Below are 22,816 nucleotides of genomic sequence, written 5' to 3'. Positions count from 1 at the left end.
GGTGACATCAGACGCCGGAAGGGCAGGGGGTATAGAATCCCAGAGTCTCTGGTGGCCATCTTGCCAGAGTCATCAGTGTTGCTCGATGTACTGGATGTTTCTAATGCTTGCGGTGAGAACTTAACAGTTATGTTGATAGATATTACTGGGAATAATGTTTAAACCAGATTATACTTTGATTGGATGAAGGTGGGAGTAATGTATCTTGTGCTTATTTAAAAGGAGTACATTATTATTCACATTCATTTTTATATAGCCATAAATTGAGTGGATTTACAAAAAGGTACTTTTAATGATGTACCATTTTTTCAAGTTGGCCGTTTATATGCACAAGGTTCTTTTATATAAGCATATAAATAAATTATTTAAGATCTAACTGGTTTATTATTATAAAACCTTTACAATACAAATCACTGTTTTATGCAGAGGCTAATTATATTGAAGCCAGCATCACCGCAGGTGTATGTTCTTGGGTGCCCTCTTGTGGATTTGATACAAAAAATTCTGTAAATTCTTTAATTTTGTGGGAGGTAATTGGCCCCTTGTTAAACATTTTGGAGGAGTAACCGTTTGACCTTTCTTTAGCTTGGTCCTTGTGTACCCTCTGTGATCACTTGGTGGACCCCAAACCTCTGCCATCAATTGTACAAACATCTTCATAATCTGACAGTGAGACATTTTGGGTAAGCTTGACAGACTATGAGCAGATACAAATTAAAAACTATATGGATTGTAATTTATGTGGTTTTTAATTGAATATGTCTATAATTTTTGCATTTTTTTGTATGTAGCTTTGGAATAAATCAGCAGTCATCTCCCATGAAGCCTGGATGGGTGAAACATATTGGTACTGCTGAAAATCCGTGGACTGCTGTAATAATTTTTAAATTACATTACACACATCCATCCTCAGTGAAGGAAGATTTTATATTTATAAATGTTATTTTAATTATATAGATATGTTTATAAAAGTTTGTTATGATCTCAATACTGTCCTGAGGATGTGTGGCACCCTTGAAATCCCTAAACTATTTTACATGCTTGCATGTGATTGGTTTAGCTCTGAGGATGGGGGCATATCCCCCGAAACGTGTCAGCTTTCCAACCATGTGACACACGACCGGATGACATCGCCTATGGCTGAAGTTATGTGATAGGTCAGTTGTTACTTATGTTTGTGAGTATGCAATTATTTTTTGGCATGTAATAAAGTTGTATGATGGTAATGCGCTAGGTGTTTGTGCCCTCCTATGTGTGTTTTTGCTGTTGTTTTAAGATTTCACGATCTGAGCAGAGCTGCATCAGATAGAGCATTATGTTTGAACACCATTAGGAGTACCTCTACTTGAGCCCCTAAGTGTTTTTGGGACTCTAGCGCAGGATGGGGAATGCTTTGGCTGCTTATAATTGGCCCAGTACAGCGACATCCTCCTGGCAGGCTCACTCACGTGGGTTTGTAGTAGAATCTGAACATTCCATAGCTCATCCCTAGTCAGCACCTATTCAGAACCTTTTTATGGCTGTACATAAAAGTTATTTCGTAAAGTAAATACCCAGGATGCTCAGAGTGCATACTTATGTATTGGGTTGATGGATCAGTAGCCTTCACCATACAATTTAACCAATTCTAAGGCTCACTTTTTAGGCAGTTCATTATTGTAACGGCCAACAATAACATTTATTATAACATATTGTTCAACTAAATCCATCCTGTAATCCATTTTATACCGGAAATCAAACCAACAGAGAGAGGAGTAGCACAAGCAGGTGTGCATTATGAATATTTGCTGTCAATGAACATAATGAAATTAGGAGACAGTTGACGGAGTTGAGTGTGAAGCTCAGTTAGATTTGACTGCTTTACTCTCCAATCTCAAGCTAGGCAAGAGGGTGACCAAGCAGCGGCAAAAGCCAGGATACCAACTGAGCTCTGCTGTCTGGCAGGCCTTAGTAAATGTCAGAGCTGAATGGTTAGACACAATTTTTTGGCATTTAAAACAACTCCGACATATGCATTTCAAATATTTTCTTGAAGTTTAGCGTTATTGTAGGTCAGTGTTTCTCAACTGGGGTTAAAGGAAAAGTCCTCAGGGGTTCCACGGAAAATCACATTGTGGCAGATGTATACCACCCAATGTTGTTTCCAGTGTTGTTCTCAATGCGCAGGTATCGGACTGTCAGTGTGCATTGATACCTGATGCCTCCTCTGTAGTTCAGGCTCCTGTGAACTTGCACCAGTAGTGCAGAGAGCAAGAGGAGACTTCCAATGGCAGTGCTGATCACAGACTATGGGAGGGAGCACAGAGGGAGAGCCCATGGCTAGATCAGGAGATGAGATACCATGATGAGTTTGTGTATGGCAGAAGTGTGATGCAAACTGTAGGTGAGAGGGGGTGGAATTTGGGCAGAGAGCCAGAGAACTGTGTGTGTAAGCAGCAGTGAATACAGACCAGGGGTCGAACAGAGAGAGGAAGCACATGGCTAAAGCAGGAGGTGACATCCAGTGTATAGCATCAGTGATGCAGAGCACACAGCTGGATCAGACTGAATGTAGCAGGAGGCGAGTGCATGATAGCTTTATGTTATGTGATGCGATAACTGTGCATAAAGCTATTATGACCTCACCTCCTGCTACATGCAGTCTGATCCAGCCATGTACCCCTGCCTATTGCTCCTCCTTCTCTAGTCTGCATTCAGTACTTCCATACACTGAATGTCACCTCCTGCTACATTCATGCATATGCTCCTGCTCTCTTATTCCCCCTTCCACAGTCTTCATTCACTGCTGCCATACACAGGGTTTCACCTCCTGATCCAGCCACGTGTTCCCGCTCTCTTCACTTCTCTCAATGCTGTCCTCTGAGTTCTCAGAAGTCACAAGTACAAAGGAGGCATCAGTTATCAGTGCATACTGAAAACAACATTGGGCAGATATATCTCCACCACAATATTGATTTGCGGTGGAACCCGGTTTGATAAACATTGTGTTATGGATTTTCAGAGCAGTGCAGGGAAGCATACTGTTAATTACTCCATTTCCCACATGTCCTCCCCTTCCGTCTGTCCCAGGCTCTTGCATGTTATATCACCTTGGATGGATGAGAGGAGGGCTAGCAGGGATCAAGTGGAAAAGACATGTTACAACAGCAGCTTCCCTGCGCTGCTCTGTATTTGTTTAATTATTACTTTTTCTACAGCTCGCTGATCAGATCCAATTTTCTGTGGGCTGTAAATCTAAACTTTTTTCAGGGATTCCCCGAGATCCTAAACGTTTTGCCAAGGGTTCCTCCAAGGTAAAAAGGTTGAGAAACACTGTTGTAGGTAAAACTCTACCAGGCACTACATATTCATTTCTTACATATACAAATGTTAATACAAATTTAAATATTACTTTATGCACATTAAACTTTAAATAATATGTAACTTACTGAGCATGAAAATCCACAATCACTGGAACCTCACATTTAATAACCCGCTCCTGAAAGTCATCTTTATTTTGAACAGAGAACGTTACTCTGCGTGAGGACGAAGTAGAAATCTGCCGAACAGTGGTAAACTCAGTAAACCGAGAAATGGGCGAAGTTGTAAAATGTGGAACATAAGTTTGCGTGCATTTTGTAGATAAGCTGGAGAAGGATTGTACTTGACTAGTTAGACATCTTCCAGGCAAAGAAAGAAAACGTTTTAAAAGTAACCTCTGGGCCATCTATAAAGCAAAAAAAAAAGTGTAAGTATATATAGCAAAGTACTTTAGGCATCAGCTGATTGTACCACAGATATACAGGTGAAACTCAAAAAATTAGAATATTGTGCAAAAGTTCATTTATTTCAGTAATGCAACTTAAAAGATGAAACTAATATATGAGATAGACTCATTACATGCAAAGCAAGATAGTTCAAGTCATGATTTGTCATAATTGTGATGATTATGGCTTACAGCTCATAAAAACCCCAAATCCACAATCTCAGAAAATTAGAATATTACATGCAATCAATAAAACAAGGATTGTACATAGAACAACATCGGACCTCTGAAAAGTATAAGCATGCATATGTACTCAGTACTTGGTTTGGGCCCCTTTTGCAGCAATTACTGCCTTAATGCAGCGTGGAAGCTATCAGCCTGTGGCACTGCTGAGGTGTTATGGAAGACCAGGATGCTTCAATAGCGGCCTTCAGCTCTTCTGCATTGTTCGGTCTCATGTCTCTCATCTTTCTCTTGGCAATGCCCCATAGATTCTTTATGGGGTTCAGGTCAGGCAAGTTTGCTGGCCAATCAAGCACGGTCATTGAACCAGGTTTTGGTGCTTTTGGCAGTGTGGGCAGGTGCCAAGTCCTGCTGGAAAATGAAGTCAGCATCCCCATAAAGCTCGTCTGTAGAAGGATGCATGAGGTGCTCCAAAATCTCCTGGTAGACGGCTGCGTTGACCCTGGACTTAATGAAGCACCATGGACCAACACCAGCAGATGACATGGCTCCCCAAACACAGATTGTGGAAACTTCACACTGGACTTCAAGCATCTTGCAGTGTGTGCCTCTCCATTCTTCCTCCATACTCAGGGTCCTTGGTTTCCAAATGAGAAGCAAAAGTTGCTCTCATCAGAAAATAGGACTTTGGACCACTGAGCAACAGACCAGGTCTGTTTTTCTTTAGCCCAGGTAAGACGCTTCTGACATTTGTTGTTCAGGAGCATCTTGACAAGAGGAATACGACATTTGAAGCCCATGTCCAGGATCCGTCTGTGTGTGGTGGCTCTTGATGCACTGACTCCAGCCTCAGTCCACTCCTTGTGAAAGTCCCCAACACTTTTGAATGGCCTTTTCCTGACAATCCTCTCCAGACTGCGGTCATCCCTGCTGCTTGTGCACCTTTTTCTTCCACACTTTTTCCTTCCACATAACTTTCTATTAATGTGCTTTGATACAGCTTTGGGAACATCCAATTTCTTTTGCAATTACCTTTTGAGGCTTTCCCTCCTTATGGAGGGTGTCAATGATGGTTTTCTGCACAACTGTCAGGTCAGCAGTCTTTCACATGATTGTGATTCCTAATGAACCAGACTGAGAGACCATTTAAAGGCTCAGGAACCCTTTTCAGGTGTTATGGCTTAATTAGCTGATTAGAGTGGGACACTTTGAGCCTAGAATATTGCACCTTTTCACAATATTCAAATTTTCTGAGATGTGGACTTGGGGTTTTCATGAGCTGTAAGCCATAATCATCACAATTATGACAAATCACAGCTTGAACTATCTTGCCTTGCATGTAATGAGCCTATCTCATATATTAGTTTCACATTTTAAGTTGCATTAATGAAATAAATGAACTTTTGCACGATATTCTAATTTTTTGAGTTTCACCTGTAGTGATTTTGTTTGCAATTCATGGGCACAACTAAAAGATTAAAGGCAAGTGAATCAAATCCAAAATGTCAGTGCAACTAGAAAAAGTTACCATGTACACCAGTAGTACAATGTACTTTTTTAAATGTAAGTCTAACATAATACACCCTGACAACCTCCAATTCACAATTCTTGCAACCCATATCCCAGAACTAAAATTGGGATTTCCAGTTCTGTTACCTAATCAGTTAGCCATGTGCTCCCTTGTGACATCTCACCTTCACTCCTTTACAGGAGTATTACAAAAATCTAGAAACAGAGCCAGAGTTCACAAAAAAAAGTAAACTAACTCCAAAATATCCTGGCTACCCCTCCGGACCCCGCTACACCTGTCTTCCATGATGCCCTGTGCTGCCTATCCATCAGTCCAAGCAACAAATACTGCAATACACAGCCCAGGAGTAAGTATCCATCATAATGCTGGCAATGGCAAGCGCTCATTAGTCAGTACAACCATGTGACCGTGACCATGTGACATATCTGAGACTCCTTCTTCTGCAAGGTGTTCCAGAAGAAAGAAGCACTTTTCATTGGTCAGCATGGTCACGCTGACCAATCAGAACTTACGAGCATTATGATGGATAATCACTCTGGGGCTGTGTATTGTGGTGTATGGTGTACGAACCGCTACATCAGCAGCACTGGGCATCACACTTACTATATTCAGTGGGGTTCTGAGGGATGGTCAGGATTTTTGGAGTTAATTTACCTTTTTATTTTTCATGAAAAACTAAAAAACTAACATATTTCAAACAATCAATGTCATTCATTAAAAGCGAAGGAAAGAAAGGATGAGGAGAAATAAAAGTATTAAAGAAATAGCTCTAAAATCCAAGTGAGTGCCCTTCATTTGTAAATACAGGCACAGGATCTAGCTGGTTCTTTTCTCCCTGGAACCATTTTGTTCCAGAGAGAGAAGACATAAGAGCAGCACATTTGCGCCCACACACGTTAGATAGAGACATTTTAACCCCCTTGATTGCCACATTTAACCCTTTGATTGCCCCCTGCCAGTGCCATTAGTACAGTGTCAGTGTACAGTATTTTTCACTGATCACTGTATTACTGCCACTAGCGACGTCCGATAGCATCAGGGTCAGTAAGCACCCCACCCAGCCAGGGTCAGCTAGAGTTAGATTGCCAGCACACTATCACACTCATGCTATAGGTCGCTGAATACCGTCATTACTAGTATAGTGTTTGTACGGATCAATATATTGATCACGAACAAAACTATAACAGTGCCCCCTTAGTATTAGTGTTCCCAAAAACGCAGTGTTAGCAGGATCATCCCCGTTCGCTGCCAGCACTAGTGTTTAGCCCCAACGCCCCCCCCACCCCAAACAAGAAGTGCAGTGTCAGTATAATTTCTGATCACTGTCACCTGTAATACATTGCACACAAAACCATATGCACATTGCACACAAATGTTCACAGAATCAGGCCTGATCTCTGTTAGCACTTACCGGTAATTTTTTTTGTAGCGGTTCAAGCAGTCCCTGACAGCCAGGTGCTATTTTCCCCATGAGTCGCACTAGGCACCTGTAAATTTAGAGTCCAAAACGTCCAATGAAAGGTACACTAGTGAACAGGCCTGCAGGATTCTGAGCATGCCAGGGGAGAGCGAAGGGGAAGACTCCCTGACACAAATCAGCCTCAGAATACGAACCTGTAGACAGCAGTGTTACCCTGACAAGTAGCTCAGACGATGAAGAAGAGGGCCCTGTTAAGATCAGGCGTACCCGACCCCATGAAGCTGAAGTGCTACGATCACATGAGTTGTCTCATATGCGGCAGAGTGCCAGTACTAGTGCCGCTCTACCTTTTGGTCTTTTTTATACCAGCACTGTAGTATCACTTGGTGATGTGGCGAGTCCCATAAGTGCAGTACAAGCTTGTGCGGTGGCGAGCACAAGTATTGTCCCGCAACCACCAAGAATTTGCACACAAGCCCGTAGAGCCTATAGTATCCTTCCGGACGTGCTTGCAAATCCTGATTGGCAGCCCACAGATTCTGCAGCACCCGTATTTCCCCCATTTACTGCCCAACCCGGAATTCAGGTGGAAATAGCAAATTTAACTACTCCCCTTGATTTTATGGAGCTGTTTTTCACAGATTTGTACAATTTGATTGTGGGCCAAAGCAATTTATATGCTCAATATATCGCCGCAAACCCAGATTTAAACCTTGCCAGACCATTCACATGGAAACCCATTACGGTTTCCAAATTTAAAAGTTTTTTGGGCCTAACCCTCAACATGGGCATTACAAAAAAGAATGAGTTGCGGCCATATTGGTCCACAGACCCGATTTGTCATATGCCCATGTTCTCTGCTGCCATGGCCAGGCATAGATATGAGACGCTTCATGCATTTCAGTGATAACACACTCTGTCGACCTTGGGGTGACCCTGAACATGACATGCTCTACAAAATTCGGCCCCTCAAACTACCTCACTGAGAAATTTGCAGATGTGTATACGCCCCAGCAAAACATCTGTGTGGATGAGTCCTTCATTCACTTTACTGGCCACCTTGCATTTAAACAGTACATCCGCTGCAAGTATGCCAGATATGGGGTCAAATTGTATAAGCTCTGTGAGAGGGCCACAGGCTATATGTACATATTTAGGGTTTATGAGGGAAGAGACAGCAAAGTAGAGCCCCCCGACTGCCCAGACTACATGGGGAGCAGTGGCAAGATAGTTTGGGACTTGGTGTCGTGTTTGTTCCGTAAGGGGTACCACTTATACGTGGACAATTTGTATACAAACGTGCCACTATTTAGACATTTGTACAATCTTGGAATTGGCTCATGTGGCACCGTGCGACCTAACTGCCAGGGCTTTCCCCCAACAGGTTGTAAATACCCAACTTAGAAATGGGGAGAAAGCCTGCTTGAGGAATGATGAATTGCTCGCAGTGAAGTTGAAGGACAAACGGGATGTTTCCGTCCTGTCTTCCATTCACGCAGATGCGACAGTCCAAATTAGCACAGTATCTGGCCTTGTTGAGAAACCCCTCTGTGTCCAAGACTATAACCTTAACATGAGAGGGGTGGACTTCAACGACCAAATGATGAATCCGTACCTAGTTTTCCGGAAAGCTCGACACTGGTACAAAATGGTGTCTATTTATTTATTTCAATTGGCTATATATAACGCTTTTGTAATTTAGAAAGCAACGGGACGAAGTGGATCCTTCCTAAAATTTCAGGAAGAGATCATCACGGCCCTTTTGTATCCAGAAGGAGCTGTGGCCCAATACTCAAATCGAAATGCAGTTAGCCGGCTGCATGAGAGGCATTTTCCGGATGTCCTCTCTGGTATCCCAACCTAAAGGTCACCGCAAAGAAGATGTTGTGTCTGTAGCAGACATGGAATAAGACGCGACACCCGTTTTTTTTTTGTCCCTCCTGTCCTGGCCAACCTGGTCTCTGCCTCAAGGACAGCTTCCGTCACTACCATACACTAGTGGAGTATTAGTATAGGGTACAGCATGGCACAGTTCAGGGCACATATTTACAAAGGGTCTCGAAAGATGATAGGTAGTCAGGAAACTGGCTATTACAGTTTGAGAGACCAATGTTTTAAAAAGTTAACAAAAAAAAACCCAACAAAAAGTTCAAGCCCAATTAAAAAAAAATTTTAAAAAACAAAAATAGTTCTATTTTGTTGTTGTTGTTACTGTTCTACTGTTACGATTTTACTGTTTTATTGTTAACCATTGCTGTTTTCTTTGCAGGAATGTCATTCAGCTGCAGCACTGACTTGTTTATTCTGACAGCAACAGGGTCTTGCTCTCAGAATGTACATAAGTAGGTGTGTGCAGTGCTGTTGGATGAGATTTTTCATCTGCAGTTAAAAAAAGAGCATATTTGCTGAAGGATGGGGGCCTGGGGTGGATGGCCCCTATGCTTCAGCATGTATATTTTATAATATTTTTTGGCACATTTCATGTGTGCCCACCATTAGAAGTCAATGGATGCAGGGCAGAGATTTGTTCTCTAATTTTTCATTCAGCCCACAGGCTGCATAAAAAAAAAAAAAAAAAAAAAAAAAAAAAGAGAACAGCATATACACCCAACAAGGACCAGCGACGTACTGGTATATCACTGGACTTTGAGTGGTTATACCAGGATGATGCCTGCAGCTATCATCTTGGTATCGTTTTTTTCAGCCGGTGATCGGCTTTCATGTAAAAGCAATCCTAGTGGTTAATTAGCTGCAGGATTGCTTTTACAAGCAGCGGAAGAAGAAGGCACCCCTCCTCCGCCGCCTTCCACGGCCTTCTTGGGCAGTCCCGTGCCATCGGGGGAACCTGAGAATGCAGCCAGTGTTTCTGCCAGCTGACCATAGAGCTGATTGGAGACCGGAATGGTGCCAATCATCTCTAATAGTCTAAGAAATCAGAAGCTACGAGCATTTAATCACTTCAGTTTCGCAGGATATAAATAACGCCATTTGTAAACTGATCATGGCAATCTTGGTGAGATTAGATAATGTAAGGGCAGAGGAGATATCTGGAGTCCGATAGACCCCACATTTTTCAAAAAATAAGATATGGCAATGCCCATTGAAGTTATAGGGGATATTTTCATTCCCTGTGATAGCATTAGAAGTGATTATAAAAAAAAATGAAAAAGTGACAGTGTAAAAATAATTAAAAAAGTCAAATTAACTTAAAAAAATATATATATATATATATTGGATATTAAAAATGTATGCAGTTTGTCACCATTGCATGGGGCATGCGCAGTTTTAAAGCATGTCATGTTATCTATTTACACAGCATACCATCATATTTTAAATTTTACTAATTAGCCAATATATTGTGTTTTTGTGCATTAAAAGTAAACAAAAGTGTATTTAAAACAAATTTGTGTTTGAAAAATCGCTGTACGAGTACTATGTGACATAAAAAATTGCAGCATCCACCATTTTATTCACTAGGGTGTCTGCTTCAAAAATATATAATGTTTGAGAGTTCAAAGTAATTTCCTAGCAAAAAATACTGATTTTTTTTTTCATGTGAACAAAGTGTCAGAAAAGGCTTGGTCTTCAGGTGGTTAGAAGAGTGAGTGATGCGTGCCATAAACTTCTAATGCTGGGCATAAAATGCCCCCACCCCCAAAATGACCCCTTTTTGGAAAGTATACACCCCAAACTATTTGCTAAGAAGTATGTTGAGTCAATAGAATTTATTTTTTTTTAGCGCAAGTTTATGGAAAATGACCCTTTTTTTTTTTTTCTTTACACAAAATTGGCACAAATGATTTATTGCTCACACATGCCATGGGTATGTATGGAATTACTCCCCAAAATAAATTTTTCTACTTCTCCTGAGTATAGGGATACCACATGTGAAAGACTTTTTGGCAGTCTAGCAAGTACAGGACCCCAAAATCCAATAAGCACCTTCAGGCTTTTAAAGGGCTTTATTTCCTCAATATACTTCCTGACTACCTATCAGTTTTGGAGGCCCTGAAATGCAAGAATAGCACCAAACCCCCCAAATGACCCCTTTTTGGAAAGTAGACACCCCAAGGAATTTGAAAATGAAGAAAGAAAACAAAAACATATTTTTTCTTTTTTTAGATTTCAGAACCTTGTGAGAAAAAAAAACGAGATCTGCAAAATACTCAACATACCTCTTTTTTAAATTCCTTGGGGTGTCTACTTTCCAAAAAGGGGTCATTGGGGGGGGGGGGCTTGGTGCTATCCTGGCATTTCAGGGCTTCAGAAACTGTGATAGGTAGTGAGGTAATGAAATGAAGACGTTACGCACCTTCAAGCTTTCAAACTGGTCATTGGATTTCAGGCTCCTGTATGTGGCAAGGCTCCCAAAAAGTCTCACAGATGTGGTATCCCCATACTCAGTAGAGGTAGCAGAATGTATTTTGGGGTGTAATTCCACATATACCCATGGCTTGTGTGAGCAATATATCATTTAAGTGACAACTTTGTGCAAAAAAAAAATGTGCCCTTTTCCAAAGACTTGTGGGAAAAAAAAAAAAATCTTCCATGGACTCAATATGCCTCTCAGCATATAGCTTAGGGCAGGGCTTAAAATTTAAGCTCTGAGCTACTAGCCAGGCCTTAAGAGTCACTCACCACCAACAAACAGACACCTGTTCGCACACACACACAGACATGTACATACACACACACAAACTTGTACATACATGCACAGAGACACATGTACACACACACGCATACAGACATGTATACACACACAGGTACGTACAGACACGCATACACACAGATACATGTACATACACAGAAATACACACGCACAGACACATGTACATACACACGTACACATAGACACTTGGACGTACATACACACAAACACACACATGTACACATACACATGCATACACAGACACACACAAACACACATGCTCCCCCCCCCCCCAAATAAAAAGTTGCAGTACTTCCTTGTTCACTCACAGAGCTTTAACTTTCACATACAGCAATCAATATATACTATACGTATTGGGATTTTTTTGTACTAAAAACGTAGCAAAATACATATTGGCCTGAATTTATGACGAAATTTTAGTTTTTTGGATATTTTTTATTACAGAAATGAGAAAATAGAGTTTTATTCAAAATTTGGGGTCTTTTTTTGTTTATAGCGTGAAAAATAAAAAGCACACAGGTGATCAAATACCAATGAAAGAAAACTATTTGTGTGAAAAAAGGACGTAAATTTAATTTATGTACAGCATTTCATGACCGCGCAACTGTCTGTTAAACGAGTGCAGCACTGTATAGCAAAAAATGGCGTAAATTGCAGTATCTATACCATAGTTTGTAGACGCTATAACTTTCACACAAAGCAATCAATATACACTTATTGGGATTTTTTTTACCAAAAACATTTAGCAGAATACATCTTGGCCTAAATTTATGACTAACTTTGAGTTTGCTATATATTTTTCTTTAGAACCGAAAAAAAAAGTTTTTTTTTTAAATTTTCGGTCTTTTTTTGTTTATAGCGCAAAAAATAAAAAGTGCACAGGTGATGAAAAAAAGGACAAATTTCGTTTGGGTACAGCATTGCATGACCACGGAATTACCAGTTGAAATACTGCAGCGCTGTATAGCAAAAAGAGGCCTGGTCAGGAAGGGGGGGGGGTTGAAAATCCTTAGGAGGGCAAGTGGTTAAAGATAAATGTTCCCTGAAGTAAATCCATCATCAAATCACAATGACCCACACAACAAAAAAGGCAAAAAAAAATCTCTCCACCCACCAACCACTCTTGTTGCTTGTCATTGGCTGAATGAAAGCACTGTAAACAAAAGGGCGTGAATTAATAGGGTGACCCCACCACCATGACATCACTCGGAGATCCCGTCCCCATGCTGGCTCCTAATAACCAAAGCCCAGGAAACTTTGGCAAAAAAAAAAAAAAATATATATATATATATATATATATATATATCACAGGGGAAAAAAAGAGCATGCAGAATGCATCTAGAAAGCATCTTGGACTGTTTCTGTGTGTGAACCGGCCCTTAACCTCCCTAGCGGTCTGATTATGTCAGCATTTCTGTGCTCAAAGCGGTACATTTTTTTCCATGGAAATATGTAGCTTATTTATTGTAGGCCTGTAATTTTTAGAATAACTTACTGAAATCTGTCCGAACAAGAGTCTAGTAAACATCCCGGGTAGGATAAAATTTGAAACACGAAATCATAAATTATAATTTAATAAATAATCATAAAAAAGATTATAATAAATTTAATTCAATAATATAATCAACCCAAAAACACTGAAATTTGAAATACAGCGCCAAGTTTGCACATCACTGAGCAAAGTCGCAAAATCGTTTTCAGTGTCTGATGACAAATTTCCCCACGAATCATCACTCAATTCTGCAAGTAGTTCTGATTTACTATCGCTGTTCTCTAGGTGGTCTAAAACCGCTTTTGACCTAAAGGGACGCTTTTTGGATGCCATGGACGTTTCCCAGTTTCCAGACAGAAAGAACAGTAAAAATACAGGCAGGGCACAGGACAAAGCACTAGGGACAAAATGTATGTGAAATGGTTTGATACAGTAATGTAATACTATCCAATTTTAGTGTATTTAGTGAATGTCACTTTTTGACATTTTTAAATTTCCCACCAGTTCCGTCCCCGTACGTCCTGACGTCACAGGGGACAGAACCCAGAAGACGGATGCCAGCATCGGCCGGATTACATTGCCAGGGATGCTGCAGGAGGGACATTGCGGGGGCGCAGGACAAGGTAAGTGAAGAAGAGATCCCAGAGAAACACTGCAAGGTATTCCCGAGTGCAGCTCGGGGGTTACCGCTTGTGGTGCTGAAACTTTACCCCGAGCTACACTCAGGAATACCGCCAGGGAGATTAAACTGTAATATTCGATTATTACCCTTTATTGTTAATTTGTACCATCTTTTGCTCATTTACAGAAGATTCTGTTATTGTATGTTCACTGCATATAGCACCATCTAGTTTTATTTTAGTATTATTTCACTAGTTTTTTTGAGGGACAGCTCATTTTGTTTCAAATATTTAAATTGTTTTATTTCAGCAGCCCCTGAACTCTCCCTAACGGTTTCCTATGCGTCCATGTACACTATGCCGTTTGAATGCACCAAACTTGTGTTCAGGAGTAGATTTTATCAGCTTTTCAAACGCCAAACTTTTGTAAACGCCGCTAACCATGTTTATAAGCGCTTGCGTTTATAGCATTTTTTAACCATGTCCAGATGCTGTCCAGAGCCTTTTTTCATCATCAGAAATGCATGCAAAGCATCTTCCATGTATTCAAATGGACCTAGTACATCAGCGAGGTCAGTTCCAGGTTTTGCGGGAAAGGAAAAAATGGTAGAACGTGCGGCATTATGCTCATGATGGGATCCATAGTGAATACAACCAGAAAACACAAGTAATCTCCACACATACTGCTCTCTCTGCTTCTGCTCTCTCTATTTCTCTTAAAATGTCTGAAATATTTATGATCTTAAAAGAAGAACTCAGGAAGGGGATCAGGAAGGAATTTTTTTCCGTGCAGGAGCAAATTGGATCGTGCTTTGCTGCGTTTTTTTGCCTTCCTCTGGATTAACTGTGGGTATAGGATTATAACTTTTTTCTATGGTTGAACTGGATGAACTTTTGTCCTTTTTCAGCCAGACTAACTATGTAACTCCGGGATGGTGATTAAATTTGCACAGTAGTCCAGTGTAGTCAGGCAAAACAGCTGACATTGTATTGCTAAAAACTGTGTATTTTGTCCAAATCTCACAGCTTTAAAAGCTTTGATGTCATCATTCTGCTCTGAAAGTTTCTCAGTCCCCAGGGTCTGGAAGGAGGTGTCTCATAAGCGGCGATGTTGCTTCCTATTAATGCCCGTCGCCACCCACTGTAACTACACATCCCAGCATGCCTTGGGATAGGAAGCCTGCGTGGGCATATGTGCAACCAATCTGAAGTGTGCTACACAGCGGCTTCCCACGTCAGTATTTACACATTTCCCCATAGTGCAATATAAAAAGCTGATCGCTTTCTACAAGCCATGTACATTCTGGTCTGCCAGTGAAGTGTCTGGTGAGAAGGCGGGACAGGTCAGGAGTGGAGTGGCCAGACCATCCGATGACACAGCACAGTGGGTGGAGTCAAGTCTCCTGACTCCACCCCCTGCACTGAGCAGCAGTGTGATTACATGCCCCCTGCCTTCACTAACAATTACAGAGGGGATTGTACAAGACCGGTGGCTGAGGGGATAGAGGGTCACCGGTCTTGTGAACGGGATATGAGGGGGACAGAGGGCTCTTCACTGAACAAATGAAGTTGGAAATCTGGCAAGCAAGAAAACTGCTCTGTCAGACTAACATATTATTTAAAGGTATGGAAGCATCTGTACAAATATGGAATAGAAATACTGCCCGGAGTTCTGCGTTAATCTTTCCAATTAAAGACGTGTGAGATAGGCTAAATAGTTCACAAATATTACCACAATCATGAATCAGCTGTTATTTCTTTCCTCTGCCCTTTTGTTTTTCCAGCAGGGGCACTTCATCTGTTATGTAGGTCCCTAGAACAGTCCGTTTGCTGGTTGAAAGTTTAAAGGGGGCGGTTACAAATTCAGCAATCCGCCCCTCCCCCTTTCTGTCCCTCCTCCACTGGGAGATGTGGCCATATCTACTGAACAGGCTCAAACCTGAACAGTAAAAGAGTTCAGTCACTGTGCTGTTCCTTTGCATAGTGGAAAATACATAAATGGTATAGACATGGCTGGATCTAGGGGGGAGGTGTTGGGGAGGGCTGTGCCCCTCCCCCCCCAGATTTCAGTTGTGCTCCCTCCCATCCTCTTTGGAAGCTGTGCCTGTTGGGCTGTTCACACCCCTGTACTGCTCACAGTCTCAGTACAGGCAGCACAGCTTCTCTCCCTCTCCCCTCCTTCCTCCTCTCATACAACGCACAGCTCAGATTGATTCTCTTACAGATACCCGCTATCTGCACACTGCTATGCTGCACAGCCGGTTTTATCTGGGAACGTCACACCAGAACTGCAGCATAGCAGGCAGCTACACAGTGTGCAGATAGAAGCTGTCTGTAAGAGAATCAATCTGAGCTGTGTGTTTTTTGAGAGGAAGAGGGAGGAAGGGGAGAACTGACAGCCCAGAGCTGACATCAATTAAACACAGGAGAAGGAATGGAAGTGGATCCAGACAAGATTGTCCGCCTAAGAATCCAAAGAAGACTGTAGCCCCTCCCACAGGTATTTACCTTGATTTTAACAGAAAGGGTGCACTTCTCATAGGGCTAGAAAGATCTATATGTATTAGCAGCTCACGGGCAATAAGATAAAGCTAAAAAAAAAAAAAAAATTATATTCTTATGACCTGTTTAACATGGAATTAAACTCAATCATAAACAACTTTTTAAAGACAAAGGTTTGCAAGTCTCTTTTGCCAAAAAACTCTTTATCCTGCCACTTTTTTAAATCTGCATGTGCAATGTGACGTGTACACTCCCAGTTCATTCCCATCATCTGTAAGATGCCAAGAATGGAGCCAATGCCAAGAGGATGCAGATGCCAGGAAACAGTGTGGGTAGCTGTAATAGGCACAGCAGACACAGCATGCTGGGACGAAACTAGTCGGAGGCAGAATCTCAGTGCTGATGTCACGCCGCTGAATTATTACTGGGCCATCAGCAGCTGTTTCAGCTCCTTGGTGAGCTCTGTTCCATTGGGAGTTGCCTTTTGTTGCTGTCTGAGAGGAATGATTCAGGAGTGTAAGTGCATACACCTGGGGAGGATTTGTGCCTCAGAAACATGCTGTGTCTGCTGTACCCGTTATAGCTTATGGTCTGGTGAGTGTGCATTAGAGTAAGGTGGTGGCACTGGTGGTGTGTTTTCGTTACACTAAAAAGATCTGTGGATGGTGAAAGATCTTTTTTACTTGAATATATATGAACTTTGATTTAAGAGAGACTTCACTTTTGACACCTAGAACTCTGTTTTCAAGGACTCCCCATGAAGATGGAGTTTAGATCCACTTTATAATCAAATCTCCTAGGCATTATATATGGCCCTGATACATGGACGCTGCTGACAAAACATGTCAGCACAAGACACCATTCTGAAAGTCCTGTTTTTTTAGGCCCGAGGCTAGCATAATTGAAAGAAATAGAACTTATAAATTATGCAGCATAAAAACTATTAGCATTATCAGTCATTGGCATTCTTTGGATGTGATAAATGTGATAAACTCTTACCTGCTAGGTAAATTAAAAAAATTATATTGAATCCTATTTTTTTGTTGTACTTTTACCTGCATACATATTATTTTCATATATTTTATTTACGGTTTTGCACACCTGTCCCAATGAAGAGGCCATTACAGTGCCACTAAATGCATCAATGTTGTTTTACTAATGTTGTTTGGCAACAAATACCTAACATTTCAAAAGAACTCCCCAAAACTTCTACTTTCACATGGGACTATGAGTACCTTTACTGATGTAATCTCCATTTTTTTTTTGGGGGGGGGGGGGGGGAGGGTCTATTCAGTAGATAATAGTGAATGATATAAAGGTAAGTAGTCTGAAAGTGGTTAAAGTGAACTGAACCCTCTTATCCCTTACAGCCAAGGAAGCTGCCTGATCTTAGCCTGTTTAATCTGCAGTTGAACATGTGATCAGTTGTGACACCAACTATTTGGTGGCTTGACAGTTTGGATGAGAGCGCAAGCAACTGCGACAGTTATCCTTGCATGTAACGACTGTGGGAAACAGTTAAAGCGATGGGTTTAGTTCCAATTTAAAGTGGTTCTAAAGGTTCAAGGTTTTTACCATCAAGCATTCTACCTTCTGTGTGCGGCACCCTCCTCAATCCTTACCAGAGCCCACTCCGATCCAGCGATATTCACAAAAGCCTCAGCTGTATGGGGACTCTCCTTCCTCACTGGCTGAGACATAGCCAGTGAGCCAATGAGGAAAGAGTGGGAGGCGAGGCAGAGCTCTATGTGTTTTATGGATGCACAGAGCAGCGGCTCGGAAGCAGGCACTTAGTGGTGCCCGCATGGCAAGCAGCTTTCCTTGGGGACACTGCTCAAGGAAAAGGACCCAAAGAGAATCGGGGCAGCTGTATGCAAAACTATTGCACAAAGCAGGTAAGTATGACATGTTTGTTTTTAAAAAAAAAAAAATTTAAAATGAAGCTGTAGTATCACTTTAACATGTTAATACTTATACAAGATTTTAGTGATTAAGATTAAATCTCAACATAAAATCAGAAATGTAACATCACTGAAAGTACAAATAAACTTTACCTTTCATAGTGAACTTATTAGTACACAATGAATCTGCCACAGGGCAAATTTTCGAAAAGGGTACACACAAGACATTTTTAAAATAAAACACAAGCAGGAAGTTTTTTTCTACCATCCATAAAAATATAAAAATCGGGTATAATGTTTTCCATTAGAAATGACACAGGTTTCACATAAACACACATACCAGAAAATATGTGAAAAGTGCAAAAACAACTGAGCTTGAGCTAGCTTGGGTAAAAGCTGAGAAAAACCTGGAGGCTGCCACTAATGACCTCTTCCTGTCTATAAATGTTCACTGCCGGGCTGTCAACGTCAATCAAATATCTTCAGTTACTTTGAATCACTGGCCTAGAAAAAACACTGATCAGGTGACCTGACTTTTCTGTAATTTCATTTGCTGCATGCTTCTTCTAGTTTAGTGGTTGAGAATGTGCTGAAGATCAACATCACTGCCAAGTATCTGGCCTCCAGGCTTCTTTTAGTATAGGTTTCCTTTAAAGTGTATGTAAACCCAATAGAATTACTTTTTGAATATGAGCATTCATTAAGACTCAATCACAGTTGGCCATAAATCATAATTTTATTAGGCTCAAATAACTATTTTTGCCTTTTTCATTTTGCGGTCACGTGGCATAGGCCATGTACCTCCACACATCATTGTCGGATAGTGGGGCAGAGATTAGTTTCTGCATCTGATGAAGCCATGAGCCCAAGCAAGCCTTACGTGAAATTACTCTTTCCCAGTATCCCTTTAAACTAACATGATCCTCACGGCTATACGTTGTGTGGTCCAGACTTTAGCTGTGCAATCTGCTGATCAGTTGCTTGATTGAACTGCTTCTGGAACAGATTGTACAGCTAATGTCCGAAACACCCAGTGATCAGCAGGGAGGAGCAAGTATGTCTGGAGGAATGGCAGTTGTTTGATTTCTTTTCCCAGAGGAAATTTAGAGCATGCCCAGTGAGAGAAGCAATGCTGAAGATGGGGGATCTGCTAGACTAGCATTGCCACTCTAAAGTGTTACTAAACCCACAACAGTAAAATCAGCCTGTATATGCAGTAAAGCATGCTTGTTATACTCACTGTGGAACCTAAGGGGTTACTCCTCTGCATTGTGTAAAAAGGATGTTTGATTCTCTGTTCTCTTATCCTTCCCTTCTTCTACTGTCCCCAATATAACTCCTGATAGAACAGGCTTGGGGACAAGCTGCACATGCTCAGTTTGGTGTGCATTGCTAGGGAGTTTTATTTTTTTCTTTCGAGGGTGCATGTGATCAGCACAGAGCTAATTAGCATTTTCCAAACAGAGGATCAGGGGTCCTACAGCCTCATGGGACAATCAGGGGAGAATGAAACCTACTCTTACAAGCTTTAACCAGTGCTCTGCTGGACACTGACAGAAGTTACACTACTACTACATATCGATGATAAAAGGTATTTAGCAGTTTATATTTACTAAAATAATAGCAATTTCATATTGTGTGTACTGTGGGAGACCAGATATAGTGAATGCAGGGTCCTGGGTTTAGTAACACTTTAACAAGAAGGTAGTGGTAAATGGAAGTATCAACTAGGTATATATTATATAAAAAAAAAATCTAGTAATGAAAGTATAATTAACATTTTAAAGCCAAAATATACTTTTTTTTTTGCATTTCTTAACAGTTTAAGCTCAATGAATGTCCCACAAATGATGTAATTCTGTATTACTTTCACACTTGTTTTCCCTAGCCCTGTTTGGGCTCTGATACAATGTTTTCAAAGACCACCAGACTTCTGCTGTGCATGACATTGCAAAGGTGTGTGGAAACTGAATCCTATGTCTGAGGAATTTCATTTAGGCCAACTTTACAACACTCCTTCCTTACTCTTGTAAAGCCTCTCTGTAGCCCTGTCAAATAACAGAGTTGAGTTACTAAAACTGGAGAGTGCAAAATCTGGAGCAGCTCTGCAAAGAAACCAATCAGCTTCCAGGTTTTTTGTCAAAGCTTAATTGAATAAGCTGAAGTTAAAAGCTGATTGGCTAACATGCACAGCTGCACCAGATTTTGCACTCTCCAGTTTTAGTAAATCAACCCCCATGTTTAAAACCAATATTACAGCAGTGAGTCAAATCTTCGAGTGGCGGGTGCAGATGGTATCTGGCCCTGGGGGGGGGGGGGTGTTGGATATCAGGTCCCCTACTGTGCTCCTCCTGCTGGCCACTACATTGTTACAGGGAACCTAAGTGACTTGGCAGCCAAGTAGGAGGAACCAGAGAGTGCAATGCAGGCTCATTATATGGCACACCTGCAAATGTCAGAGACTAGCGCTGCGTACTGCTCTTTAAGAGAGTAAAGATGTGACTTACTACTACCAGAATGGTAAGTATAAAAATGTATAGTGTGCACGGAATTGTATTTTTTTAAACCGCCTCCTGCCCGCCATATAGTCCAATGACGGACGCAAGGCAGTTCTCTCGTTCTGGGAGGACGTCATATGACATCCTCCCATTCTCACCGCGCATGCGTGGCTCCGGCAGCGTGGCGATCGGCGCTGCACTGTGTCCCTCGGACACAGCAGATCACCGATCCACAGAGAGTCGAAGACGTCGTCTCGGTCATGTGATCTGCTGTGTCCAATCACAGCTGATCACATGTAATCAGGGAAATGCCAGTTATCGGCATTTCTCTCCTCACAAGCTGTCACGCTGACAGCTCAAGAGGAGAGGAGAGCCGGTAATCGGCATTCCGCGGAGGGGACATGTACACTGATCATCAGAGCACTGATGATCAGTGTAGCCCCAGCAGTGCCACCTGTCAGTGTCCATCATTGCCAGCTCTCAGTGCTCATCCATGCCACCTGCCAGTGCCCATCAGTGCCTACCAGTGCACATCAATGCCACATATCAGTGCCAATCTGAGCTGCCTTTCAGTGTCACCTAACAGTGCTGCCAGTCAGTGCCGCCTATTAGTGCCCATCACTGCAGCCTCATTAGCGCACATCAGTGAAAGAGAAAAAATCACTTATTTACAAATTTTATAACAAAAACTAAGAAAAAACTTTTTTTTTCAAAATTTTCAGTGGTTTTTGGTTTAATTAATAAAAAATCCAGAGGGGATTAAATACCACCAAAATAAAGCTCTGTCACAAAAACATGATCAAAATCTCATGCATAGGATTGCATGACCGCGCAATTGTCATTCAAAGTGTGACAGCGCTGAAAGCTGGAAATTGGCCTGGGCAGGAAGGAAGTGCCCTGTAGGCTAGTGGTTAATCCAGCAACAGGGTCACTTTAGGCCTCATGCACACTGGACGTTTTGACAACTCTCTTAGAAGCCTTTCCTCCTGAGAGCAGTGTTTTGACAGAAAAGATGCTTGTAAAAGTGTGTTACGCATTTAGGTTTGTCAAGCACTTGGTCATTAATTCATTTCATTGGCCAGAATAAATTTGTTCTGGCCATTGAAATGAATTATTCTCAAGCATTAAACATGCTTAGGCGCATTTATAGGTGTTAAATGTTTTTGTTCTGTCAAAACACCACTGGTCCTGGATGCACTGGCAGTGGGTTTTTTTTTCTACCTCCAAACTCCCCTGCCTCTACAAGTCTATGTGTGCATGGACACATAGGGGTTGGTTTAATAAACCTAGAAAGTGCAAAATCTGGTGCAGCTCCACATAGAAATCAATCAGCTTCCAGGTTTTTTTATCAAAGCTTAATTGAACAAGCTGAAATTAGAAGCCGATTGGCTACCATGCACAGCTGCACCACATTATGCACCCTCCAGTTCTAGTAAATCAACCCCATAGGCTAACATGCAGGAAAAAAAACACTAGATGGCCCTAGGAGCAGCTGAAAAACCATCCAGCGTGCATGAGGCCTTATAGGAGAAGTATAGCCAAAGATTTTGGCTGCACTTCTCCTGTAGGTCACAGTTTGTTCTGCACTCCTGTGATCTGTTTTAAGCCGACAGCGGGCTAAAGTCCCGTTGGCTGACGTCACTCAGTCAGTCCAGGCTTGGGAAAGATTCTGACCAGATGTTCAGGATCCACCCAGATGCCTTGCTCAGCCTCTCAGTGATCCAATGTGGACGGAGCGTCTCTGGGACTGACCTTCTCATGTGCATGGCACGTCTCCGGGACTGACCTTCCAATGTGGATGGAGCGTCTCCGGGACTGACCTTCCCATGTGCACGGGGCGTCTCCGGGACTGACCTTCCCATGTGCACGGGGCGTCTCCGGGACTGACCTTCCCATGTGCACGGGGCGTCTCCGGGACTGACCTTCCCATGTGCACGGGGCGTCTCCGGGACTGACCTTCCCATGTGCACGGGGCGTCTCCGGGACTGACCTTCCCATGTGCACGGGGCGTCTCCGGGACTGACCTTCCCATGTGCACGGGGCGTCTCCGGGACTGACCTTCCCATGTGCACGGGGCGTCTCCGGGACTGACCTTCCCATGTGCACGGGGCGTCTCTGGGACTGACTACATGACATGTCCATGATGAGGCCTCCCACTGACCTCCCTGTCTGCTCAGCTCCAAGTACAGGACTATTATGTAGAATGTACGTTCTGTGAGGGGAGCACATCCCCCACCTCCCTCTCATCTTCACAG

General features: G+C 42.1%; 1 protein-coding gene across 1 annotated transcript in view; it reads right to left on the bottom strand.

Annotated features, from left to right (window-relative positions):
• TXN2 (thioredoxin 2) overlaps positions 1 to 22,816 on the bottom strand; it is a 46,063-nt gene that overhangs the window by 22,920 nt on the left and 327 nt on the right. Inside the window, exon 2 of the mRNA XM_089681829.1 lies at positions 3,429 to 3,706. Coding sequence (XP_089537955.1) covers positions 3,429 to 3,706 — 278 coding nt within the window. The remainder of the gene's footprint in view (positions 1 to 3,428; positions 3,707 to 22,816) is intronic.

The sequence above is a fragment of the Staurois parvus genome, unplaced genomic scaffold (assembly GCF_062004578.1).
Source record: "Staurois parvus isolate SC_StPar_1 unplaced genomic scaffold, SC_StPar_1.0 ptg000280l, whole genome shotgun sequence".
NCBI classification, from domain to species: domain Eukaryota; kingdom Metazoa; phylum Chordata; class Amphibia; order Anura; family Ranidae; genus Staurois; species Staurois parvus.
Note: the sequence above shows the minus strand (reverse complement) of the source record. Positions and strands in the feature narration are given on the sequence as shown.